Raw genomic sequence first — 22,679 nt, 5'->3', positions numbered from 1 at the left:
TTCAATCAGCCGATGCTGAGGTTAGGAAATGGGACACTAAAAACAGCATACGAGCTTCCTTATTTGGACATAGAAATAACTGGCGCTGTATGAAGTACACGAGATATAAAGTACAAAGTGGAAAAAACAAGAAATACGTTTCTGAAATGGGGAAATTTGTTATCATCGAATATAATTTTAAGTGTTAGGTAGTCTTTCCTAAAGGCAATTGTCTGAAATTTGAAATTTGTGCCAAGCTTTTATGGGACCAAACTATGAAACGTCCCCTTAGAACAATTATACATGACTGTGTTTAAACTGACACACAATATTTTTAGCGCAACGCAATCTGACTTTCAAAAATCCCTACAAAAGAATGGCCCTGACTAACATTAACCTATACCTTTCACAAATCACTTACCTCACCAAAAATCTTCGTTACTCGAACTACTACAATACAGCGAGCGCCACTACTGCCAGCTAAATAAAAGATTCAAATTACTGAAGGCACTAACTACTAATAGGCATAGTTAGCAAATGAAGATAGAACAAACAATGTATTTACCTCAATAGTGTTCAAAAGTCATAATGTATATAGCAGTTCATGACATCCAGTCTTACAAATTTCAAAACTCCGCCATCTTTCTCCCACATCCACCACTGCTGGCGGCTCACCTCCAACTGCGCAACGCTACGCGCTGTTAACATCCAGCTGCCCAACACTACACTGGCAGACAACAATGCAAACTAGCCACAGACTGCACACAGCACAGCCAGTCATTTTCATACAGAGCGCTACGTGGCGTTACCAATATAAGAACCTAAACAGCCTACTTACATAGCCCCCATGCTCCCCACAAAAAATTTTGCAAATTGTTGTGGGCACTGGCCAATACATATTTGTTAAAAATTTTTTCACAATTACAATAACAAAGAATTCAAGTGCACACACTTATTGATACAATGTTGGTCAAAAGCTAAAATTTTCTCACAGTCCATAAAGACAGTCCTGATCGTTCATCACAGTAAAATTGCAGTGTTTTTCTCAAAGTCTGAGCAGTAAAAGAAAATGCACACAGAAGTAGTGGATTTCCATGCAGTCTTGAAGAAGTAGTGTTGTCCTTCCAATGGAAGGACAGTGCTGACTCTTGACATGCAGACAGGTAATGGGCCACAACAGAGCAAACCCACAGCAAAGTCAGTCGAAGTTTTGAAGAATATTGGTAGGTAGGTCATCACAGAGCAGACCCACTGCAGTCCTGATAGAGATTATGGTATTATTATTACAAAGATTATTAAATTAAATCAAAAGTCTTAATAAAATACCTAAAACAATTAACAAATCGAATTCTAAAATAATGAACTAAAACGTAATTTAAATATAGCAGGTTTAAAGCCTACTATTATTTCCTAAAGTAAGAAAATTATAGGTTAATAACTTTAAAGCGTATCCCTTAAAGAATAAATAAGTTAATATTTATATTTTAAAAATTAAATATAAACATATTAACGTCAACAAATTAATTTTTTTCTTAAGACACTATGTATCTTAGGAAATTATTAACGTATCATTTCTGCAAACAACTTAACAATAATTGTGATACATTAACTCTAAGTTGTTAATAGATCAACCTAAATCAAGGCAAGAAAAATAAATGCTAAAATTTTGATACATCCTAACACAAAAGGGTCAACAATTAAATCTACTGTAATAAATTTAATTTAATGTTTCATAAATAATTTACACTACCAATAAAATAAAATATAAAAAATCAATTCTATAAAATGTACTAGGACAATATAAGAATAATAAAATTATTTCTATTGAATAATTAAATAAACAAAAAATCAATATAATATATTAAATAATCATGACATTCTGATTTGCACAGAAAAATTTTCAGCGTAAGTGAAGTATTTTGCTAATAAGTCATGTCTTGAACCTCTTCCTAGACACACTTTCCAGTATATCTACTTTGTTACGACTTATCTAAATTGAAATTACCTTAAAATTTTTTTAACGAAATAATCAATAATGAGAGCGACGGCGGATATAAGATTTTTAAATGAGGTGGTAAAAAAGAAGATCGAAAATATATGAGGGAATACTGAATGGAATGGGGAAAAAAGAAATTTGCAGCGCAACTGGCCCAAAAAAAAAATAAAAGGATCGTTCGATTGGAGACATCCCTAGGCATCAAGGAATCGTCAGTTAGCTTATTATGAAAGGAATTGTGTGTCTCTGTTGAAGGGGGGGGGGGGGGGAGTAGAAATTGTTGAGAGAGACCAAGCCTTAACTACAGTAAGCAGTTTCAAATGGATGTAGTTTACAGAAGTTGAGCCGTGGTTTGCACATGCTAGACCAGCGTGCAGAGTTCCATCAAAACCAAACTGAAGACCCAGTACCGTCCTGTACAAAGTACAGGCATCTTTCGTAATTCTGTTCCTAGGCAGAATGTGAAGGCAGGCAGCCTTAGGTTGGTAGCCTGTGCAAGACGCGGCGCTCCTGCTGGCCGCATACAAATGTGGATCCCCTCCTCCCAGGCGCTGGCTGGGGGCCAACCGACGGCGGTTTGCTTGTGCGGCGTGTTGTCTGCTGTGTTGAGCGCTCCTGGCCGACTGACGAGGTGCCGAAAGACTCCCGAGAGCTGGAGGAATGCGGGAACGCCGGAGCTGCAGAGGTAAACACTGGCTGCACGCTTTTACCGGCTCTCTGCCCCAGCACCCTGGTCGTGGGCTTCGGGAGGCAGGAGTCGCCGCTTCCTGCGCGGTCAGGGGCCCTGCCAGAGTACAGGATGTGCAAAGCATCGTCTACATCTACATCCGTACTCCGCAAGCCACCTGACGGGTTGTGGCGGAGGGTACCTTGAGTACCTCTCCCTTCCATTCCAGTCTCGTATTGTTCGTGGAAGCTTTGGTGAAGGTATGTTCTCGAAACTTCTACAAAAGCCAGTACCGAGCTACTGAGCGTCTCTCTTGCAGAGTCTTCCACTGGAGTTGATCTATCATCTCCGTAACACTTTCGCGGTACCCAAATGATACTGTAACGAAGCGCGCTGCTCTCCGTTGGATCTTCTCTATCTCTTCTATCGACCGTATCTGGTGCGGATCCTACACCGGTGAGCAGTATTTAAGCAGTGGGCGAACAAGCGTACTTTAACCTACTTCCTTTGTTTTCGGATTGCATTTCCTTAGGATTCTTCTAATGAATCTCAGTCTAGCATCTGCTTTACCGACGATTAATTTTATATGGTCATTCCATTTTAAATCACTCCTAATGCCTACTCCCAGATAATTTATGGAATTAACCGCTTCCAGTTGCTGACCTGCTATATTGTAGCTAAATGATAAGGGATCTTTCTTTGTATGTATTCGCAGCACATTACACTTGTCTACATTGAGATTCAATTGCCATTCGCTGCACCATGCGTCAATTCGTTGCAGATCCTCCTACATTTCAGTACAAGCAAGACCACCCGCAACGTATGACCGACGCGGATCTGGCCCTTTTTACCACCCGGCCACGATATTATTGCTCTCGCCCTCCTGTGGCCGTTACTGTAAACATCGCGCTGTGAATGCTTTTGTTGTAGTTGGCAGGAGAGCCAACACCGTGTTAGTAGAGGAGGCCGAACGCACGCGTTTTAGCTCACGCAGGCTGGCTTGAAGAGGGAAGAACTATACTGACGTGAGGTCTGGAACATGACAAGGAATGAGAATTCAGAAAGCGGACGTAATTAGTTTGATACTTAACTTTAATCCATTAATGATGAACGTCGCTCTTGGCGGTACATGACCCACAATATTATCTGTTAGTAACTGAATGTGGCGCCTTGCTAGGTCGTAGCAATTGACGTAGCTGAAGGCTGTCGACTCGGCAAATGAGAGCGTATGTTGACAGTGAACCATCGCTAGCAAAGTCGGCTGTACAACTGGCGCGAATGCTAGGGAGTCTAGACTAGACCTGCCGTGTGGTGGCGCTCGGTCTGCAATCACTGATAGTGGCGACACGCGGGTCCGACGTATACTAACGGACCGCGGCCGATTTAAAGGCTACCACCTAGCAAGTGTGGTGTCTGGCGGTGACACCACAGCTTTCATGACAATTGTGCATATACTGTTCAGTCTTTCGACGTGTTCTCGTGTAATATCGCCATAAAAACTCACGGTATCCCGACCGAAGCGCCCTAACTCTCACGTGAAGTAATATTGTATCGACTAGTAATTAACAAGAGAACTGCCTTTCACAGGAAATGCTGGAAACCGTGATTTCGATGCGCCATTCGGTAGCTGTCACGTCTGCGCATGCGCATCTCAAGCGTGCTCCGTCCACAGTACTTCACTGTGCGTCAATGAGAGGAGCAACGCAAAATGATGTCGACGGTCAGACAGCGTGTGCTCGTTCTCGACTGTTCGTGGAACTGTTTGTGCGAGAGTGTAAGACTGGAAGCCGAACCGAGCCGAGGCGGCTGAGGCAGTGGTGAGTCAGCACACGGGAGGACGTCGGTTCAAACCCACGACCGGCCATCTTGATTTTGGTTTCCCGTCATTTTCCTAAATCACTTCTGGCAAATGCCGGAAGGGGCTCCGTCTCAAACGACCACTTTGTCGACGGGACGCTAACCGCTACTCTCCTCCTCCTTTTTTTTCATCAGTCTGCTGACTGGTTTGATGCGGCCCGCCACGAATTCCTTTCCTGTGCTAACCTCTTCATCTCAGAGTAGCACTTGCAACCTCCGTCCTCAATTATTTGCTTGACGTATTCCAATCTCTGTCTTCCTCTACACTCTACAGTTTTTGCCCTCTACAGCTCCCTCTAGTACCATGGAAGTCATTCCCTCATGTCTTAGCAGATGTCCGATGATCCTGTCCCTTCTCCTTATCAGTATTTTCCACATATTCCTTTCCTCTCCGATTCTGCGTAGAACCTCCTCATTCCTTACCTTCTCAGTCCACCTAATTTTCAACATTCGTCTATAGCAGCACATCTCAAATGCTTCGATTCTCTTCTGTTCCGGTTTTCCCACAGTCTATGCTGTACTCCAGACGTACATCCTCAGAAATTTCTTCCTCAAATTAAGGCCGGTATTTGGTATTAGTAGACTTCTCTTGACCAGAAATGCCTTTTTTGCCATAGCGAGTCTGCTTTTGATGTCCTCCTTGCTCCGTCCGTCATTGGTTATTTTACTGCCTAGGTAGCAGAATTCCTTAACTTCATTGACTTCGTGACCAACAATCCTGATGTTAAGTTTCTCGCTGTTCTCATTTCTACTACTTCTCATTACCTTCGTCTTTCTCCGATTTACTCTCAAACCATACTGTGTACTCATTAGACTGTTCATTCCGTTCAGCAGATCATTTAATTCTTCTTCACTTTCACTCAGGATAGCAATGTCATCAGCGAATCGTATCATTGATATTCTTTCACCTTGTATTTTTATTCCACTCCTGAACCTTTCTTTTATTTCCATCATTGCTTCCTCGATGTGCAGATTGAAGAGTAGGGGCGTAAGGCTACAGCCTTGTCTTACACCCTTCTTAATACGAGCACTTCGTTCTTGATCGTCCACTCTTATTATTCCCTCTTGGTTGTTGTACATATTGTATATGACCCGTCTCTCCCTATAGCTTACCCCTACTTTTTCTAGAATGTCGAACAGCTTGCACCATTTTATATTGTCGAACGCTTTTTGCAGGTCGACAAATCCTATGAAAGTGTCTTGATTTTTCTTTAGCCTTGCTTCCATAATCAGCCGTAACGTCAGAATTGCCTCTCTCGTCCCTTTACTTTTACGAAAGTCAAACTGATCGTCACCTAGCGCATTCTCAATTTTCTTTTCCATTCTTCTGTATATTATCCTTGTAAGCAGCTTCGATGCATGAGCTGTTAAGCTGATTGTGCGATAATTCTCGCACTTGTCAGCTCTTGCCGTCTTCGGAATTGTGTGGATGATGCTTTTCCGAAAGTCAGATGGTATATCGCCAGACTCATATATTCTACACACCAACGTGAATAGTCGTTTTGTTGCCACTTCCCCCAATGAGTTTAGAAATTCTGATGGAATGTTATCTATCCCTTCTACCTTATTTGACCGTAAGTCCTCCAAAGCTCTTTTAAATTCCGATTCTAATACTGGATCCCGTATCTCTTCTAAATCGACTCCTGTTTCTTCTTCTATCACATCAGACAAATCTTCACCCTCATAGAGGCTTTCCATGTATTCTTTCCACCTATGTGCTCTCTCCTCCGCATTTAACAGTGGAATTCCCGTTGCACTCTTAATGTTACCACCATTGCTTTTAATGTCACCAAAGGTTGTTTTGATTTTCCTGTATGCTGAGTCTGTCCTTCCGACAATCATATCTTTTTCGATGTCTTCGCATTTTTCCTGCAGCCATTTCGTCTTAGCTTCCCTGCACTTCCTATTTATTTCATTCCTCGGCGACTTGTGTTTCTGTATTCCTGATTTTCCCGGAACATGTTTGCACTTCCTCCTTTCATCAATCAACTGAAGTATTTCTTCTGTTACCCATGGTTTCTTCGCAGCTACCTTCTTTGTACCTATGTATTCCTTCCCAACGTCTGTTATGGCCCTTTTTAGAGACGTCTATTCCTCTTCAACTGTACTGCCTACTGCGCAATTCCTTATTGCTGTATCTATAGCGTTAGAGAACTTCAAACGTATCTCGTCATTCCTTAGTACTTCCGTATCGCACTTCTTTGCGTATTGATTCTTCGTGACTGATGTCTTGAACTTCAGCCTACTCTTCATCACTACTATATTGTGATCTGAGTCTATATCTGCTCCTGTTTTGCCTTACAATCCAGTATCTGATTTCGGAATCTCTGTCTGACCGTGATGTAATCTAATTGAAATCTTCCCGTATCTCCCGGCCTTTTCCAAATATACGTCCTCCTCTTGTGATTCTTGAACAGGGTATTCGCTATTAATAGCTGAAACTTGTTACAGAACTCAATTAGTCTTTCTCCTCTTTCATTACTTGTCCCAAGCCCATATTCTCCTGTAACCTGTAGTTTTCTTCTACTTATTACACATCCATGCTTGAAACATATTCTTTGGAAGTTATATGGTACAAACGTCCTTGACTCGGACAACATTTCTACCACAAAGTTCTACAATATTTTTCTTCAATCATTTTGTTGTAAGTATATTACGGTTTTTAAAGTAGCGAATCTTAATGAAAGGCCGGCTTGTGTGGCCGAGCGGTTCTAGGCGCTTTAGTCTGGAACCGCGCGACCGCTACGGTCGCAGGTTCGATTCCTGCCTCGGGCATGGATGTGTGTGATGTCCTTAGGTTAGTTAGGTTTAAGTAGTTCTAAGTACTCAAGTAATTCAGACTCACGATGTACGTTACTTTGAAGTTTGCGCCGCCATATCGGACGCCCCAAAACATTAGCAACTACTCCTTACAATTGCTGCTGCTTTTTAATTTCTGTCGTGTGCGTGCAGTAAGTGTCACAGTGCTTTCGTAAAATAACACAGTCTCAGCAAAGTATTTTCAGACGTTTTTCTGATCTTAAATGCATATTTGATCCTGAATACGACACATTTGGCCTCGTGATGTAACTTTGTTTTCGTTATACTTTTCGAATAAACAAAAAGAGATGGATGTATTGTGACAAGGCTGCATCTGTAATTCAGTCAGCGACCTTTAATATGAGTTGCACTGCAATGCGAGTCGTCTTATATAGACGCTTCACTGTAAATCGCGGAGCGAGTACGTGCTAAGTATGTAAGAAGTATTGGTAACTGAAGTGTTGGAACAAGAGTGGTGTGTGGCCAAAGTTAATAAAAAGTTGCTCGTTGTTGAAGAAGAGCCCGTTGGGATCAATCATTGCCACGTAATGCGTTACGTAGCATCATTTGCAACTTGCCACAAATTAAGATGGAGCCATTTGTTTGTTTCGTTATGTATACGGCTTGTCAGCGTCGAAGGTGCAGTATTTGAGCATTATAGTGTATTCAGTTAAATTGTAACGATCTAGGGTGTTGAAGCTTCCTGGCGGATTGAAACCGTGTGCCGGACCAAGAGTCGAACTGTGGACCTTTGCCATTGAGCTGTGAGGACGGGTTGCGAGTCGTGTTTGGGTAGAGCACTTGCTCGCGAAATGCAATGGTCCCGAGTTGGAGTGTCAGTCCGGCACAAAGTTTTAAGCTGCCAGGAAGTTTTATATCAGCGCACACTCCGCTGCGGAGTGAAAATTTCATTCGGGCAGCTGTAGTGTTGCTGATTATCGTTCTTCACTGAGGGTCAGTAGGTTCTCATCCGTTCACCGCTCTTGCCGAATGAATCGTATGTTAAAGAGATAGTATTATTTCAACTGAAATATTATTTCATTTGCCAGTTAAGTTAAAATCAATCAGTTCACAAAACTAAGTTCAAGGTGCAGTGTAGTGTTCACACTGCTACTTATTAGCAAGTAAGAAAAGCAGTGCAAAATAAAAGTAACTTGGGTAAATTAAAGCGTATACACAATTTTAACAGAAGTGATTATTATATATTTTTAGCGTGTTTAACATATTTCACATGTTTTTGGTTTTTGCTGTTAATTATTGAAGCCACTACGAACTTTCCTGAAGTAATATTTACTATGAAATAGTGATTAGCATTGGGTGTTTGCTTCACAAAGCCTGACGACAGACAGCGTTACAGGGAGTTATATCGCTCAGTACACCCCGCGTCACGCGTTACTAATAGCTAATAATTAATGAGCTCCATTAAATACAAAGAATTCTAATGCATTATCAATGAGCTTAAAGTTATATTGTCATACATAGCTGCACCATTCAAGTTCGCGCGTGTGCAATTTTATTCCGCTTCTGTCTGCCTGCACAATAGTGTTACGTAATTTCAGTTTCAATTTAATAGTTAACAATCAACTTTTGCACCCTTTTGCGGTGGCGACCGCAATTTATTATTGTGTAATCAAAAGTATGTTCTGTTTCAGTTGCATATTCAAAATTATAGATAACTACAGTGCATTATTTAATTCGATATGAAATTTCGTTCCGACCGCAGTCATACACGTAAGTATTTATGCGTTACCGATCAAGTTGGAGGCGTTCGGCCACATTATTCCTCGGAATCGATGCCTTTTGTGTAAAATACGGAACGTTAGACAACTATTTATCGCTTGAGCCTTGTCCCGCAGTTACGCAGGGTCAGCCATCGTTAATCGGATTTGGCATGTTAATGTTTAAGGGGTGGCCGGATGTCCTTCCTGCCGTCACGCCGTACCCCCCGGGACGGAATTAGTGTAGCCCAACTGTCTGCGTCGAGTGTAGTCCACGGAATAGTGCGAAAGTGTTCAGATGTCTGCGAGCCGTGTAACTGAGGCGGAACATGGGGACCAGCCCGGTATTCACCCAGCGGGATGTGGAAAACCGCCTAAAAACCACATCCAGGCTGGCCGGCACATCGGCCTTCGTCGTTAATACGATCCGGGGCCGGTGCGCCTACCCGAGTCCAGGAAGCAACGTGTTAGCGCTCTCGGAGACCCTGGCGGGTACGGAACGTTAGACAACATGGGTCCTCAAATCATTAATGCAGCGAAGAGAGTAGGCGGGCTGTAAAGTGTACTCTGACAACAGTCACACACTACAAGAGTGACAGCAGAACAGCTGAAATACTGTTACTGCTGCTGCTGCTGGTGTTGTTGTTGTGCGTCAGACGGGGCCGCTACGCCCGTCTCTCAATCTGACAAGTGTAGCACGGCGCCACGGCGCTGCGTAGACGTCGGCGGAGGGCGGTCGCCTCTTGCAAGCTTCTGCCGCGTCCCCTTCGTCACAGGATTTACGTCGGCCTCCGACGTCCGACCGAGAGGACCCAGGAGCACCTGTGAAGATGTCCAGCGTAGCTGCTGACGAAATGTAAGGAACAGAATAGTTTCCTCGACCACGACGATACAACCGGAAGATTTATCGGAGCTTGTAGCATCTCCTGAGGTGTTCATCATCAGTGCTGAGTAGCGCGTCACTCTTACTGTAAATATTTTCTGGACCATTTCTACTTTGCCCAACCTGTATTTGTCTGCTTTCTGAGCGGGCAAGCATGCACGCAACGGCTCAGCGAGTTTGCTCGTGTTTCGCGCGAGTGCGGTACTTAATGTACACTCATGCTAATAACTTAAGGATAATGCTGATACATGGTGAACAACGCTCTGGTGGGCGGTTTGCGGGTTTAAATCACCTCGGGGTATGACCATGCGGTGCATTTGACCTGCGGTCGTCGCACGGTTGCGCTGGCAGCAGTCCACATACGCAGAGGTGTGTTGGTGCATGTCAGAGTACGGTGCAGCGAGTAAGTGTGCAGACGTTTGCAGACGTGCGAATGGTGACTGTGTGTTGAAAATGACTTAAAGAACACATATTGATGACGTTACGAGGGGTAGAATACTAGGGCGACTGGAGGCTGGTCAAACACAGCATGTCGTAGCACGGCCCCTCCGTGTGCCACAAAGTGTGATCTCAAGATTATGGCAACGATTCCAGCAGATAGGAAACGTGTCCAGGCGCTATAGTACGGGACGCCCACAGTGTACAACACCACAAGAAGACCGATATCTCATCAACAGTGCCCGCAGATGGCCACGGAGTACTGCAGGTAGCCCTGCTGGGGACCTTACCGCAGCCACTGGAACAGTTGTCTCCAGACACACAGTCTACAGACGACTGAACAGAGACGGTTTCTTCGCCCGGAGACCTGCAAGGTGCATTTTACTGACCCCTGGTCATAGGAGAGCCCGTAAAGCCTGGTGTCAAGAACACAGTACATGGTCATTGGAACAGTGGTCCCAGGTTACGTTCACAGACGAGTCCAGGTATAGTCTGAACAGTGATTCTCGCCGGGTTTTCATCTGGCATGAACCAGGAACCAGTTACCAACCCCTTAATGTCCATGAAAGGGACCTGTATGGATGTCGTGGTTTGATGGTGTGGGGTGGGATTATGATTGGTGCACGTACACTCCTGCATGTCTTTGACAGAGGAACTGTAACTGGTCAGGTGGACTGGGACGTCATTTTACGCCAGTATGTCTGCCTTTTCAGGGGTGCAGTGGTTCCCACCTTCCTCCTGATGGATGATAACGCACGGCACCGGCGAGCTGCCATCGTAGAGAAGTACCTTGAAACAGAATATATCAGGCGAACGGAGTGGCCTGCCTGTTCTCCAGACCTAAACCCAATCGAGCACGTCTGGGCTGCTCTCAGTCGACTTCTTCAAACCGCTACGACACTTCAAGAGCTCCGACAGGCAGTGGTGCAACAATGGGAGGCTATGCAGCAGCAGCTGGTCGACCACCTGATCCAGAGTATGCCAACCCGTTGTGCGGCCTGTGTACGTGTGCATGGTGATCATACCCCATATTGATGTTGGAGTACATTCGCAGGAAAGAGTGGCGTTATGTAGCACATGTGTTTCGGGACGGGTTTCTCAACTTATCACCAATACCGTGGACTTAGAGATCTGTGTCGTGTGTGTTCCCTATGTGAGCTATGCTATTAACGCCAGTTTTGTGTAGTGCCACGTTGTGTTGCACCACATTCTGCAATTATGCTTAATTTATGAACATAGTGTAGTTGCAGCGAATGGTGCTCTAGCATGATGCGCTGCTCAGGCATTTCCGAGAAATCTGGGTTCAAAATTTGCGTCTATCCTCCGCAAGCCGCCTAACGGAGAGTTGGAGACGGCAGCTGTGGTGGAATTACCTGTTCCCCACTTCCCTGTTACATTCAGGAATGGCGCGCCGGAAGACTGACTGTCGCTTAACCTCCGTAGCAGCGCTAATTTCGCCGATCTCTTTGAGGGCATTTCACAGGAATGTGTATGGGAGGACGTAATTTGTTCCCCAAATGTTCTCGGAACGTACTCTCTCGGAACTTCAATAGCAAACCTCTCCGCGATGCACAACGCCTGCGTTTCAGCATCCTGCCGGTGGCATTTGTCGAGCACTCCCGCCGACTGCGTGATGAAATGGCCCTCGCCGTTGAGTCTTCTCTGTCTCTACTGAATAATTATCTGGTAAGGGCCTCGGACAGAGTGGCTGAATTACATTTTCTATCGACGCGAACTGTATTCTGACATCAGCTTCACTTACATTTTGTTTTTTGTTGTCTTCCCACTTTAGATCGCTCTCTTCGACTACTTATGCGAACTAAATCACATTTATTTACGTTCAGATCCAACTGCCAGTCCCTGCTCCAATCTTTGATGCTCTGCAGGTCTTCCTGAAATCCGCCACCTTTCTATAGACGACATCATCATCTCTGAGCAGACGATGTTATCCACTAACTCATTAATATATCAAACGATGCTAATAATAATAATAATAATAATAATAATAACTACTGGCAGCAACAAATCAACAACTCAACCAATCACTTAAGATAACAGAAGTATTCAGCAATGATATAAATATGGCTTTTGGAACAGACAAATGTAAGAAAAATAGCATAGTCAAGGGAAAACACACTAAACAAGAAGATTACATATTGGATAACCACAGCTACTGCATAGAAGCGATCACAATGCCACAAATATAGAATACATCACATACATTCAGCAATAGAAAGATTCACATTAAGCAGAAAGGAAGGAGGAAGGGGATTTATCGACATTATGGACAGGTAGACAATGTAAGAAAATTCTTTCTAGAACGAGCAGAAACTAGCAAAATACACAAAGCAATCACTCATATAAATACATCGGCTACACCACTGCAATTTCATAACCACTTCTACAACCCTTTAGATCACATAACATCAACAGATACAAAGAAAGTAAGTTGGAAAAAGAAAACACTGCATGGCAAGCACCCGTATCATCTAACACAGCCACACATCAATGAAGACGCATCCAACACATGGCTAAGAAAAGGCAATACATACAGTGAGACGGAAGGATTCATGATTGCAATACAGGATCAAACAATAAACACCAGATATTTCAGCAAGCTTATTATTAAAGATCACAATACCACAACAGATAAATGCAGACTTTGCAAACAACAAATAGAAACAGTAGATCACGTCACAAGCGGATGTACAATACTAGCAAATACAGAATACCCCAGAAGACATGACAATGTAGCAAAAATAATACATCAACAGCTTGCCTTACAACATAAACTTATAAAACAACACGTTCCCACATACAAGTATGCACCACAAAATGTACTGGAGAACGACGAATACAAATTATACTGGAACAGAACCATTATAACAGATAAAACAACACCACATAACAAACCTGACATCATACTCACCAATAAAAAGATGAAATTAACACAACTAATCGAAATGTCCACACCCAATACAACAAATATACAGAAGAAAACAGGAGAAAAAATTGAAAAATACATCCAACTGGCTGAGGAAGTCAAGGACATATGGCATCAGGATAAAGTTGACATTATACCAATTATACTATCAACTACAGGAGTCATACCACACAATATCCACCAGTACATCAATGCAATATAGCTACATCCAAACTTATATGTACAACTACAGAAATCCGTAATTATTGATACATGTTTAATTACCCGAAGTTCCTAAATGCAGTGTAATATATACCGTACAGTTAAAAGGAAGTCACGCTTGATCAAGGTCCGCGTCACTTTCCATTTTTAACCAAACATAACGTCTGAGAAAGGAAAGAAATAATAATAATGATAAGCATTTGGGAAACAGAACAGATCCCTTCTGAATGGAAATACTCACTCATCCATCCACTCCACAAAAAAAGGGGACAAAACTCAACCAAATAATTACAGGGGTGTCTCACTCGTGGCGGTTACATATAAAATCCTATCAAAAGTTCTCATGAATAGATTAGAAGAACAAGCTGACCCACACATAGGCGAATATCAGGCTGGTTTTCGCAAGGGACGATCGTGCAGAGAACAGATCTGGAATCTGAAAATGATTCTCCAGATGAGAAACATCCGAAACACAGTGGTCACTTTTGTAGATTTTAAAAGGGCCTACGACTCAATAGACAGAGTACCGCTCTGCAACACGCTGGAAGAGTTCAGCATTGACAGAAAGACAAGAGCAATCATTCGGCAAAAATTAACTGACACAGTCTCCTAGGTTAAATTTATGGCGGATATCTCTGAACCATTTGAAATCCAAATTGCAGTGCGACAGGATGACTGACTTTCACCATTACTCTTTAATATCATTTTGAAAAAATTATCAGGACATGAGAAAAAGAAGTGAAAGGAATCCAAATTGTCATTAGAAATGATAATAGATTCAATGTGATGTGTTTAGCTTTTGCAGATGACCTTGCAATCCTCACAAATAATAGAAAAGAAGCCACTAACGCCATAGAGAAGTTACACGAAATTGCACAAAGAACTGGCCTGCAAATCTAATATGAGAAAACCCAGTACATAGAAAGAGTGCCACAAGGTAAATTGCCTTTGTGACAACCCATGGGAAAATCGTACAAGTACCACATTTTAAATACCTGGGAGAAATCATCCAGCCATCAGGGATCAACCTAAAGGCCAATGAGGAAGGAATAAAAAATCTACAGAAAGCATATAAACTCACGTGGAACTATTATACCAGAAAGTCCATATCCATTAGGGCAAAATTGAGGCACTACAACACTGTCGTACTTCCGGAGGCACTGTATGCATCTGAAACAACACAAATAGGTGGCCAAACTAAAATCAAAGAAATAGAGAAACAAGAAAAAAAATTCTCAGGAAAATTTTTGGCCCAATACAAGAGCAAGGAATCTGGAAAAAGAGACCAACATCAGAATTATATAAAAACACAGACAAAATTACGGATACAATAAGGAAAAAATGCAGCTCTACGGACATATCCACAGGCTACTTCGTAGCAGCTGAGGAGAGCTCCGCCTACCATCCTAAGGGAGCCATGGGTCTGATGGTGGTTATGTAAAAATAACCGAAACCCGTTACCTATGTCATTGAAACATAAATGGTGTGATCAAGACTGAACTTTAGTCAAAATATAATATCCACAGGATGAATGAAAACAGAATTTCAAAGCGAATTCTTAAAGTCATCAACTCAGTCAGGGGAAAAACAAAATGGATAAAAGAAGTTGAAGAGGACCTCAGTCAAGCACACATAACGGTAAACGATGTAGAAAGTAGAACTGAAGTCAGGAACATCATAAAAAACATAAATTTAAATTTGACACCACAACACAGAAGAGACCAGGTTGCAAATGGACAGCGGAGCGAAAGAAACAACACAGTGAACACATGAAGAAAGTTTGTGCTCAGTAAAAACATAAACAATCATCATAAAGGAATTCAAGTTCAAACGCTCTCTTTAAATGAGAATAATCGAAAACAATAATAATAATAATATTAATAATAATAAAGTAGGACAGTGTTCACTGGCCAGTGGGTTGATCAGGAAGTGTGCGCTACCAACTCCTGACCACCTTTACTGACAAGGGAACCTCCCCATCGCACCACCCTCAGATTTAGTTATAAGTTGGCACAGTGGATAGGCCTTCAAAAACGGAACACAGATCAATCGAGAAAACAGGAAGGAGTTGTGTGGAACTATGAGAAAAATAAGCAAAATACACAAAGTGAGTAGTCCATGCGCAAGATAGGCAACATCAAGGAGAGTGTGAGCTGAGGAGCGCCGTGGTCCTGTGGTTAGCGTGAGCAGCTGCGGAGCGAGAGGTCCTTGGTTCAAGTCTTCCCTCGAGTAAAAAATTTAATTTTTTATTTTAAGACCAATTATTATCTCCCTGACAGCTATACAGGACAGAAGAATCAGGCATTGTACAATTTTAGTGTGGGAGAAGACGTGATTACTATTCCTCCAGGTTGTACACCTCTTGTGCAGCCGTTAGATGTGTTTTTGGTTTCGGCAAGTGAAATACTTTGTGAAAAGATTCTATGATTTTGCGAAGCTGCACGGGTACACAGAGCAGTATTGTTTACGTGTTCGTGTGTCAATTATCAAAGTTCAGGCACTCACACATAATCAACTTCGCTCTCCAAAATTCCAGGGCGTGTTCAGATTTGCTTGGACATATGCAGGATTTGACGGTCTACACACGGAAAAATTTGTAAACGTTAAAAACATATGTTTTGAGTGAGCACAGGGAAAACTGTGCGACTGTGAAACTGTTGCATTCATTTGTTGCAGTTTATGTGACAAACTCTTCTGTTTTCACCACTTTTTTGGGAGTGATTATCTCATCCACAAGAAAACCTAAGTCGGGCGAGGTAGAAGAATCTTTTTACCCATTCACCAAGTGTACAAGTTAGGTGGGTCGACAACATATTCCCGTCATGTGACGCACATGCCGTCACCAGTGTCATATAGACGTGTTTTTCTATGGATGCCCGCATCTCGTGGTCGTGCGGTAGCGTTCTCGCTTCCCACGCCCGGGTTCCCGGGTTCGATTCCCGGCGGGGTCAGGGATTTTCTCTGCCTCGTGATGGCTGGGTGTTGTGTGCTGTCCTTAAGTTAGTTAGTTTTAAGTAGTTTCTAAGTTCTAGGGGACTGATGACCATAGATGTTAAGTCCCATAGTGCTCAGAGCCATTTGAACCACTTTGAACCATTCTATGGATGAATCGGTTGACCTATGACCTTGCGATCAAATGTTTTCGGTTCCCACTGGAGAGGCACGTCCTTTCGTCTAATCGCACGGTTTTGCGGTGCGGTCGCAAAACACAGATACTAAACTTATTACAGTGAACAGAGACGTCAATGAACGAACGGAGAGATCATAACTTTGCGAAAATAAAGAAAGTAAACTTTTTACTCGAGGGAAGACTTGAACCAAGGACCTCTCGTTCCGCAGCTGCTGACGCTAACCGCAGGACCACGGCGCTCCTGAGCACAGGCTCTCCCTGATGTTGCCTATCTTGCACATGGACTACTCAGTTTGTATATTTTGCTTATTTTTTTCATACTTCCACACAATTTCTTCCGATTTTCTCGATTGATCTGTGTTCAGTTTTTGAAGGCCTATCCACTGTGCCAACTTATAACTAAATCTGAGGGTGGTGCGATGGGGAGGTTTCCTTGTGAAGTCTAGGCCGCGGTTGGCCGCCGAGACACAGTAGCAGCGGCAGCCACTTCCGCCGTGACGTCACGCCCCATCCCGCGCCACCAGCCACGTGTTTGCGTCCCCCAGCGCGTAGCTCGCGTGACCCGCTTCCGGTCGCGATTACGCTGCTTGCGTCCTCTGCGCGGTTTTTATGTCGCCCCTGCCGACGTCAGCTGCACCTCCTCGCGAATATGCCGACCGATGCGTGCTCCCCCGGTTTATTTTCGTCCCATCAGAAGCCGACTGACAGTGGATGTCGACGGAACGGACCACAACGCGACGTCATCGTTAAATCGTGAGGTTTCCTTTTCATCTCCTTTTACAATCGTACTCGACAAACAACTGTGAAGTGCATGGCAGAGGGGATTTGCGACTTCTAATCAAGCTGCGGGCCTACGGGGAATCGTCTCAGTTGTGCGACTGTATTCGTGATTTCCTGTCAGGAAGGTCGCAGTTCGTAGTAATAGACGGCAAATCATCGAGTAAAACTGAAGTGATATCAGGTGTTCCCCAGGGAAGCGTCCTGGGACCTCTGCTGTTCCTGATCTATATAAATGACCTGGGTGACAATCTGAGCAGTTCTCTTAGGTTGTTTGCAGATGATGCTGTAATTTACCGTCTAGTAAGGTCATCCGAAGACCAGTATCAGTTGCAAAGCGATTTAGAAAAGATTGCTGTATGGTGTGGCAGATGGCAGTTGACGCTAAATAACGAAAAGTGTGAGGTGATCCACATGAGTTCCAAAAGAAATCCGTTGGAATTCGATTACTCGATATATAGTACAATTCTCAAGGCTGTCAATTCAACTAAGTACCGGAATGTTAAAATTACGAACAACTTCAGTTGGAAAGACCACATAGATAATTAACATTTTTTTTGGGGGGGGGGGGGGGGGAGGCGAGCCAAAGGTTGCGTTTCATTGGCAGGACGCTTAGAAGATGCAACAAGTCCACTAAAGAGACAGCTTACACTACACTCGTTCGTCCTCTGTTAGAATTCTGCTGCGCAGTGTGGGATCCTTACCAGGTGGGATTGACGGAGGACATCGAAAGGGTGCAAAAAAGGGCAGCTCGTTTTGTATTATCACGTAATAGGGGAGAGAGTGTGACAGATATGATATGCGAGTTGGGATGGAAGTTATTAGAGCAAAGACGTTTTTCGTCGCGGCGAGATCTATTTATGAAATTTCAGTCACCAACTTTGTCTTCCGAATGCGAAAATAGTTTGTGGAGCCCAACCTACATAGGTAGGAATGATCATCAAAATAAAATAAGAGAAATCAGAGCTCGAACAGAAAGGTTTAGGTGTTCGTTTTTCCCGCGCGCTGTTCGGGAGTGGAATGGTAGAGAGATAGTATGATTCTGGTTCGATGAACCCTCTGCCAAGCACTTAAATGTGAATTGCAGAGTAATCATGTAGATGTAGATGCACCACCTGCTGTGGCTACTTTCCCTTGTATTATAAAACTAGAAACCCGCCTCGCTTGCGAAAAAAACACCTGGTGTTAACCTATGTTTCGGCGTAGATAACTACACCTTTTACAGAACAATAAAACCCACAAATGCCTAAGAAGACCTTTGTCAATGATTAAAAGAACACCATAGCTATACATTTATAAACGAGAAAAAGGAAAACACAAACAGTACATATGTACAAAGTCTATAAACCGTTACTTCTTAATGGTGTAACCTCCACCTCACACAGGCCTGTGTTCGATGGGCCATAAAAATGTTATAGCTATGGTTTTCTTTTAATCAGGCAGTTTATGGCGGGTCATGGCCCATCGAACACAGGCTGGTGTGAGGTGGAGGTAACACCATTAAGAAGTAACGGTTTAGACTTTGTACATATGTACTATTTGTGTTTTCTTTTCGTTTATAAATGTATAGCTATGGTGTTCTTTTAATCATTGACAAAGGTCTTCTTAGGCACTTGTGGGTTTTATTGTTTTGTTGAAGGTGTAGTTATCTACGCCGAAACCTAGGTTAACACTAGGTGATTTTTTCGCAGTCGAGGCGGGTTTCTAGTTGTTTAACATATTAACCAACGATAACTGACGCGCTGCGATGTTGAAGGTTCTTACTTTCCCTTGTATTCACGAGGACCAAATGACGGTTTACCTGCCTCTAGTATGGCTGGTTTAGTCCTTACGATCGCTACGGGAGTGATACGAAGGAGATTGAAGTATATTTTTAGATTCATCACTTAAAGTCGTCCGCAGCTCGTCGTCTAGTGGCTAGCGCTGCTGCCTCTCGATCATGGGGCCCCGTGTTCGATTCCCGGCCGGGTGGGGGATTTTCTCTGCCCGGGAACTGGGTGTTGTGTTGTCCTCATCATTTCATCATCATCATTCGTGACAGTGGCTAGATTGTACTGTGTAAAAAAAAAAATAGACTGTGTGAAAAAATTGGGACTTTGTGCGGGAGCTGATGACCACGCAGTTAAGCACCCCACAAACCAAACCTCATCATCACTTGAAGTCAGTTTTTGAAACTTCGTAAGTAAACTTTCTCAGCACAAGTTGCGTCTACTTCAATTCTTTTCCATTTCAGTTTCTTGAGCATCTATGCTGGTCAAACGAACCTGTGAATATACATGCTGCCGTTCTCTGTTTACGTTTAAGATTCGCTGTTAATCTTACTTCGTACGGATCCCACACAACTGAGCAATGTTCTAAGGTGTATTACGGGAGTGTTTGTAAGCTCCTTTGTAGACTGACGGCACTTGCTTAGTTCAAACGGTTCAAATGGCTCTAAGCACTATGGGACTTAACAGCTGTGGTCACCAGTCCCCTAGATCTTAGAACTACTTAAACCTAACTAACCTAAGGATATCACACACATCCATGCCCGAGGCAGGATTCGAACCTGCGACCGTACCACTTGTCTACTATTCTACCTCTAAATCGACGTCTGCCGCCTGCTTTGCTTACAAATGAGCAAGCGTGATCGGTCCATTTCATTTCCGTACAAAGTGTTGTACAGCGGTATTTGTATGCGCAGACCGATCCCAGTACTGTAGCGTTCATACTCTTAGACATAGCTTACCATGGTTCAAAAATGGTTGAAATGGCTCTGAGCACTATGCGACTTAACTTCTGTGGTCATCAGTCCCCTAGAACTTAGAACTACTTAAACCTAACTAACCTAAGGACATCACACACATCCAAAAAATGGTTCAAATGGCTCTGAGCACTATGGGACTCAACTGCTGAGGTCATTAGTCCCCTAGAACTTAGAACTAGTTAAACCTAACTAACCTAAGGACATCACAAACATTCATGCCCGAGGCAGGATTCGAACCTGCGACCGTAGCGGTCTTGCGGTTCCAGACTGCAGCGCCTTTAACCGCACGACCACTTCGGCCGGCTGGCACACATCCATGCCCGAGGCAGGATTCGAACCTGCGACCGTAGCGGTCGCTCGGTTCCAGACTGTAGCGGCTAGAACCGCACGGCCACTTCGGCCGGCTAGCGTACCATGCTTTCCTGTTTTGCCAAGTGTACAGTTTTACGTCTCTAAACATTTGAAGTAAGAAGCACTAGCATACAACGTCACAGAAGTACGCTTCAGATTAACTGAATAGATCGGATAACTAATAAGGAGGTACGGAATAGAATTGGGGAGACGCGACTTCCATGGCGCACAACCTGTTGGTAGGAAACATCATTAGCCATTGAGAAAAGGTGGATTTGGTGTTTCAGGCAAGTGGGGCGATATAGAGCGGGGCATGACTACAGTGAACAGAACACACGAACGTTAGCTGTGACCATACGCACGTGTACGCACTTCGTTTACTGCTATCTTGACGGACGTTTTACTTGGCAAATATTGGTTGGTTTGAGAACGGGCGTGGCCCGAGACAGGTCACCGGCTAAATAAACATCCAATTTAGTTGTAAGTTTGGCTGTCTCTTTTTGCGTCACAATCTAAAAATCAGTTGCTGTCTCGCAATACCCAGTAAGCTGGAGTTATGCAAGTGTGCGATTTTTGTTGACCAAATCCTTTGTTGCTATTGAAAAATATTTTCGCACAGCTTCTTGAAGTTGGTTTGACGTAAATTAAACTAGTCCCACAATGACATTAGTTGTAGTATAATATTCACCAATCTATTTTATTGTACTCCGTAAATTGTAACTGATTCAACTGTACCGAATTTCAATAAAACGCATGTCTTTGGTTTCCGTCCACGTTCCTACTTTCTGTCCACGTTCCTAGTGACTTCTGTGAGATGTAGGTACTGTTGTACGGCTTGTTCCGTGTGCTGATATTCACTGATTGTCTATCTTTTCAGGTAAGTGTGCTGGTTTCTCTCGTACGCCTGCCACGCTTGATGAATGCTGTACAGATCGCAACGGACAGAAGCGGTAAGTACGTCCCACCATTCCATATGGATGACATTGTGCAATATATTTTTCCTCTCTCTCTCTCTTTCTCTTTCTTTCTGCGCAGAAACGCTTCATGCATCCGCCTTTTTATTTGGACACTATTGTAATGAATTTCAATTGTTTCCCGTAGTCATAACTGAACCGTGGTCTTCCATCATTTTTCTCTCACATTTAGATGTTGACTCGGCTGTAGAAAGTTTCAAAAGTCCCCTCCGCGGAATCTGACGGATGGTAGTAATTCCAGTAGCCTGCCGTTGGTTCTCTGAAAAAGACCACGGCGCAGCGTTTCGAGGTCACGCTCGCTTTTCATTCAGCTCACTGCTGCGCGTATTGATTCTCCGCAAGTCTTCCGGAAAAACGTCGTTACTTTCTCGGTTTCGTAGAACGGTGTCTGCGGACTTTGTAAACAATTCTAAGGACTGTGTCTGCTGTTCCATCCTTCTTTAAAGTGAATAACAGCGAGCCTGAGGCAAACACCGCGAGGCTAATATCTCTGTACGCCTTGCGATTGGATTCTCTCTCCGTCGAACGCTTGCGTAGTAGCCACTGAAATGGAGGAAACAGAAATACGAAATAATCAATTGCGTCTTTCGAAATTGCTTCACTCAACAAGATACTACTGCGGTTCGTGCTTCCGTGATCATACGGACGCTGCAAAATGGACGTAAAGATCAATGGACACAGAATAGCTTTCCGGGACCACCTTTTAGTAGGTCGCTGCATGGTCGAAGCGTGCAGAGCGTTTAGAAAAATGCGGACGGCCGTAGAACGTATGCGCTTAAGATATGCTTTTATGTGGCTGAACGTGTTTGTTGTAAAATTGTGGAACACACGCTATCTCACCTGTTTCGAACTGAAACTGCACTCTGCAGAAATAAACACGGAACCGCACAATGAGCACTTTCGTTCCGTTACCTGTACCACGCACTTTCCGATTATCATACACAGAAAAAAAAATCGGTTTAGAGGATATATAGAGTGATTATAATTAAAATTAAACTTTCAAACCGCGTAGAAATAACACCACTGGTCAGAATGACTTCAAATTGCAACGGAGTCGAAATTGCGAGCTGGAGTGTGGTAGCCTGTGTCGAGGCACTTGGCTACTAGACCGCCGATTATTAACTGCCCACTGGAAAAAAAAAGTTTGAGTGTGTTAGAAGTTTTGTATAATATTAAATCTGTAGCCCGTAAGAAAAAAATTGTAATAGGTGGAACATAT

The 22,679-nt window shown here is 43.4% G+C and overlaps 1 protein-coding gene across 4 annotated transcripts in view; it reads left to right on the top strand.

Annotated features, from left to right (window-relative positions):
• Window positions 1-22,679, top strand: part of LOC126419062 (uncharacterized) — a 1,102,766-nt gene that overhangs the window by 954,621 nt on the left and 125,466 nt on the right. For 2 of the 4 annotated variants that reach the window (XR_007575932.1, XM_050086141.1), the window contains one exon: window positions 21,364-21,436. The exons of the other annotated variants lie outside the window; for them this stretch is intronic. Coding sequence is in view for 1 of the 2 variants with exons in the window: in XM_050086141.1 (XP_049942098.1) it covers window positions 21,364-21,436 (73 nt within the window). In the remaining variant the exon portion in view is untranslated. The remainder of the gene's footprint in view (window positions 1-21,363; window positions 21,437-22,679) is intronic. 4 annotated transcript variants of the gene reach the window in all.

Source organism: Schistocerca serialis, chromosome 9 (assembly GCF_023864345.2).
Source record: "Schistocerca serialis cubense isolate TAMUIC-IGC-003099 chromosome 9, iqSchSeri2.2, whole genome shotgun sequence".
Lineage (NCBI taxonomy): Eukaryota > Metazoa > Arthropoda > Insecta > Orthoptera > Acrididae > Schistocerca > Schistocerca serialis.
This window is presented reverse-complemented; position numbering and strand designations above follow the sequence as displayed.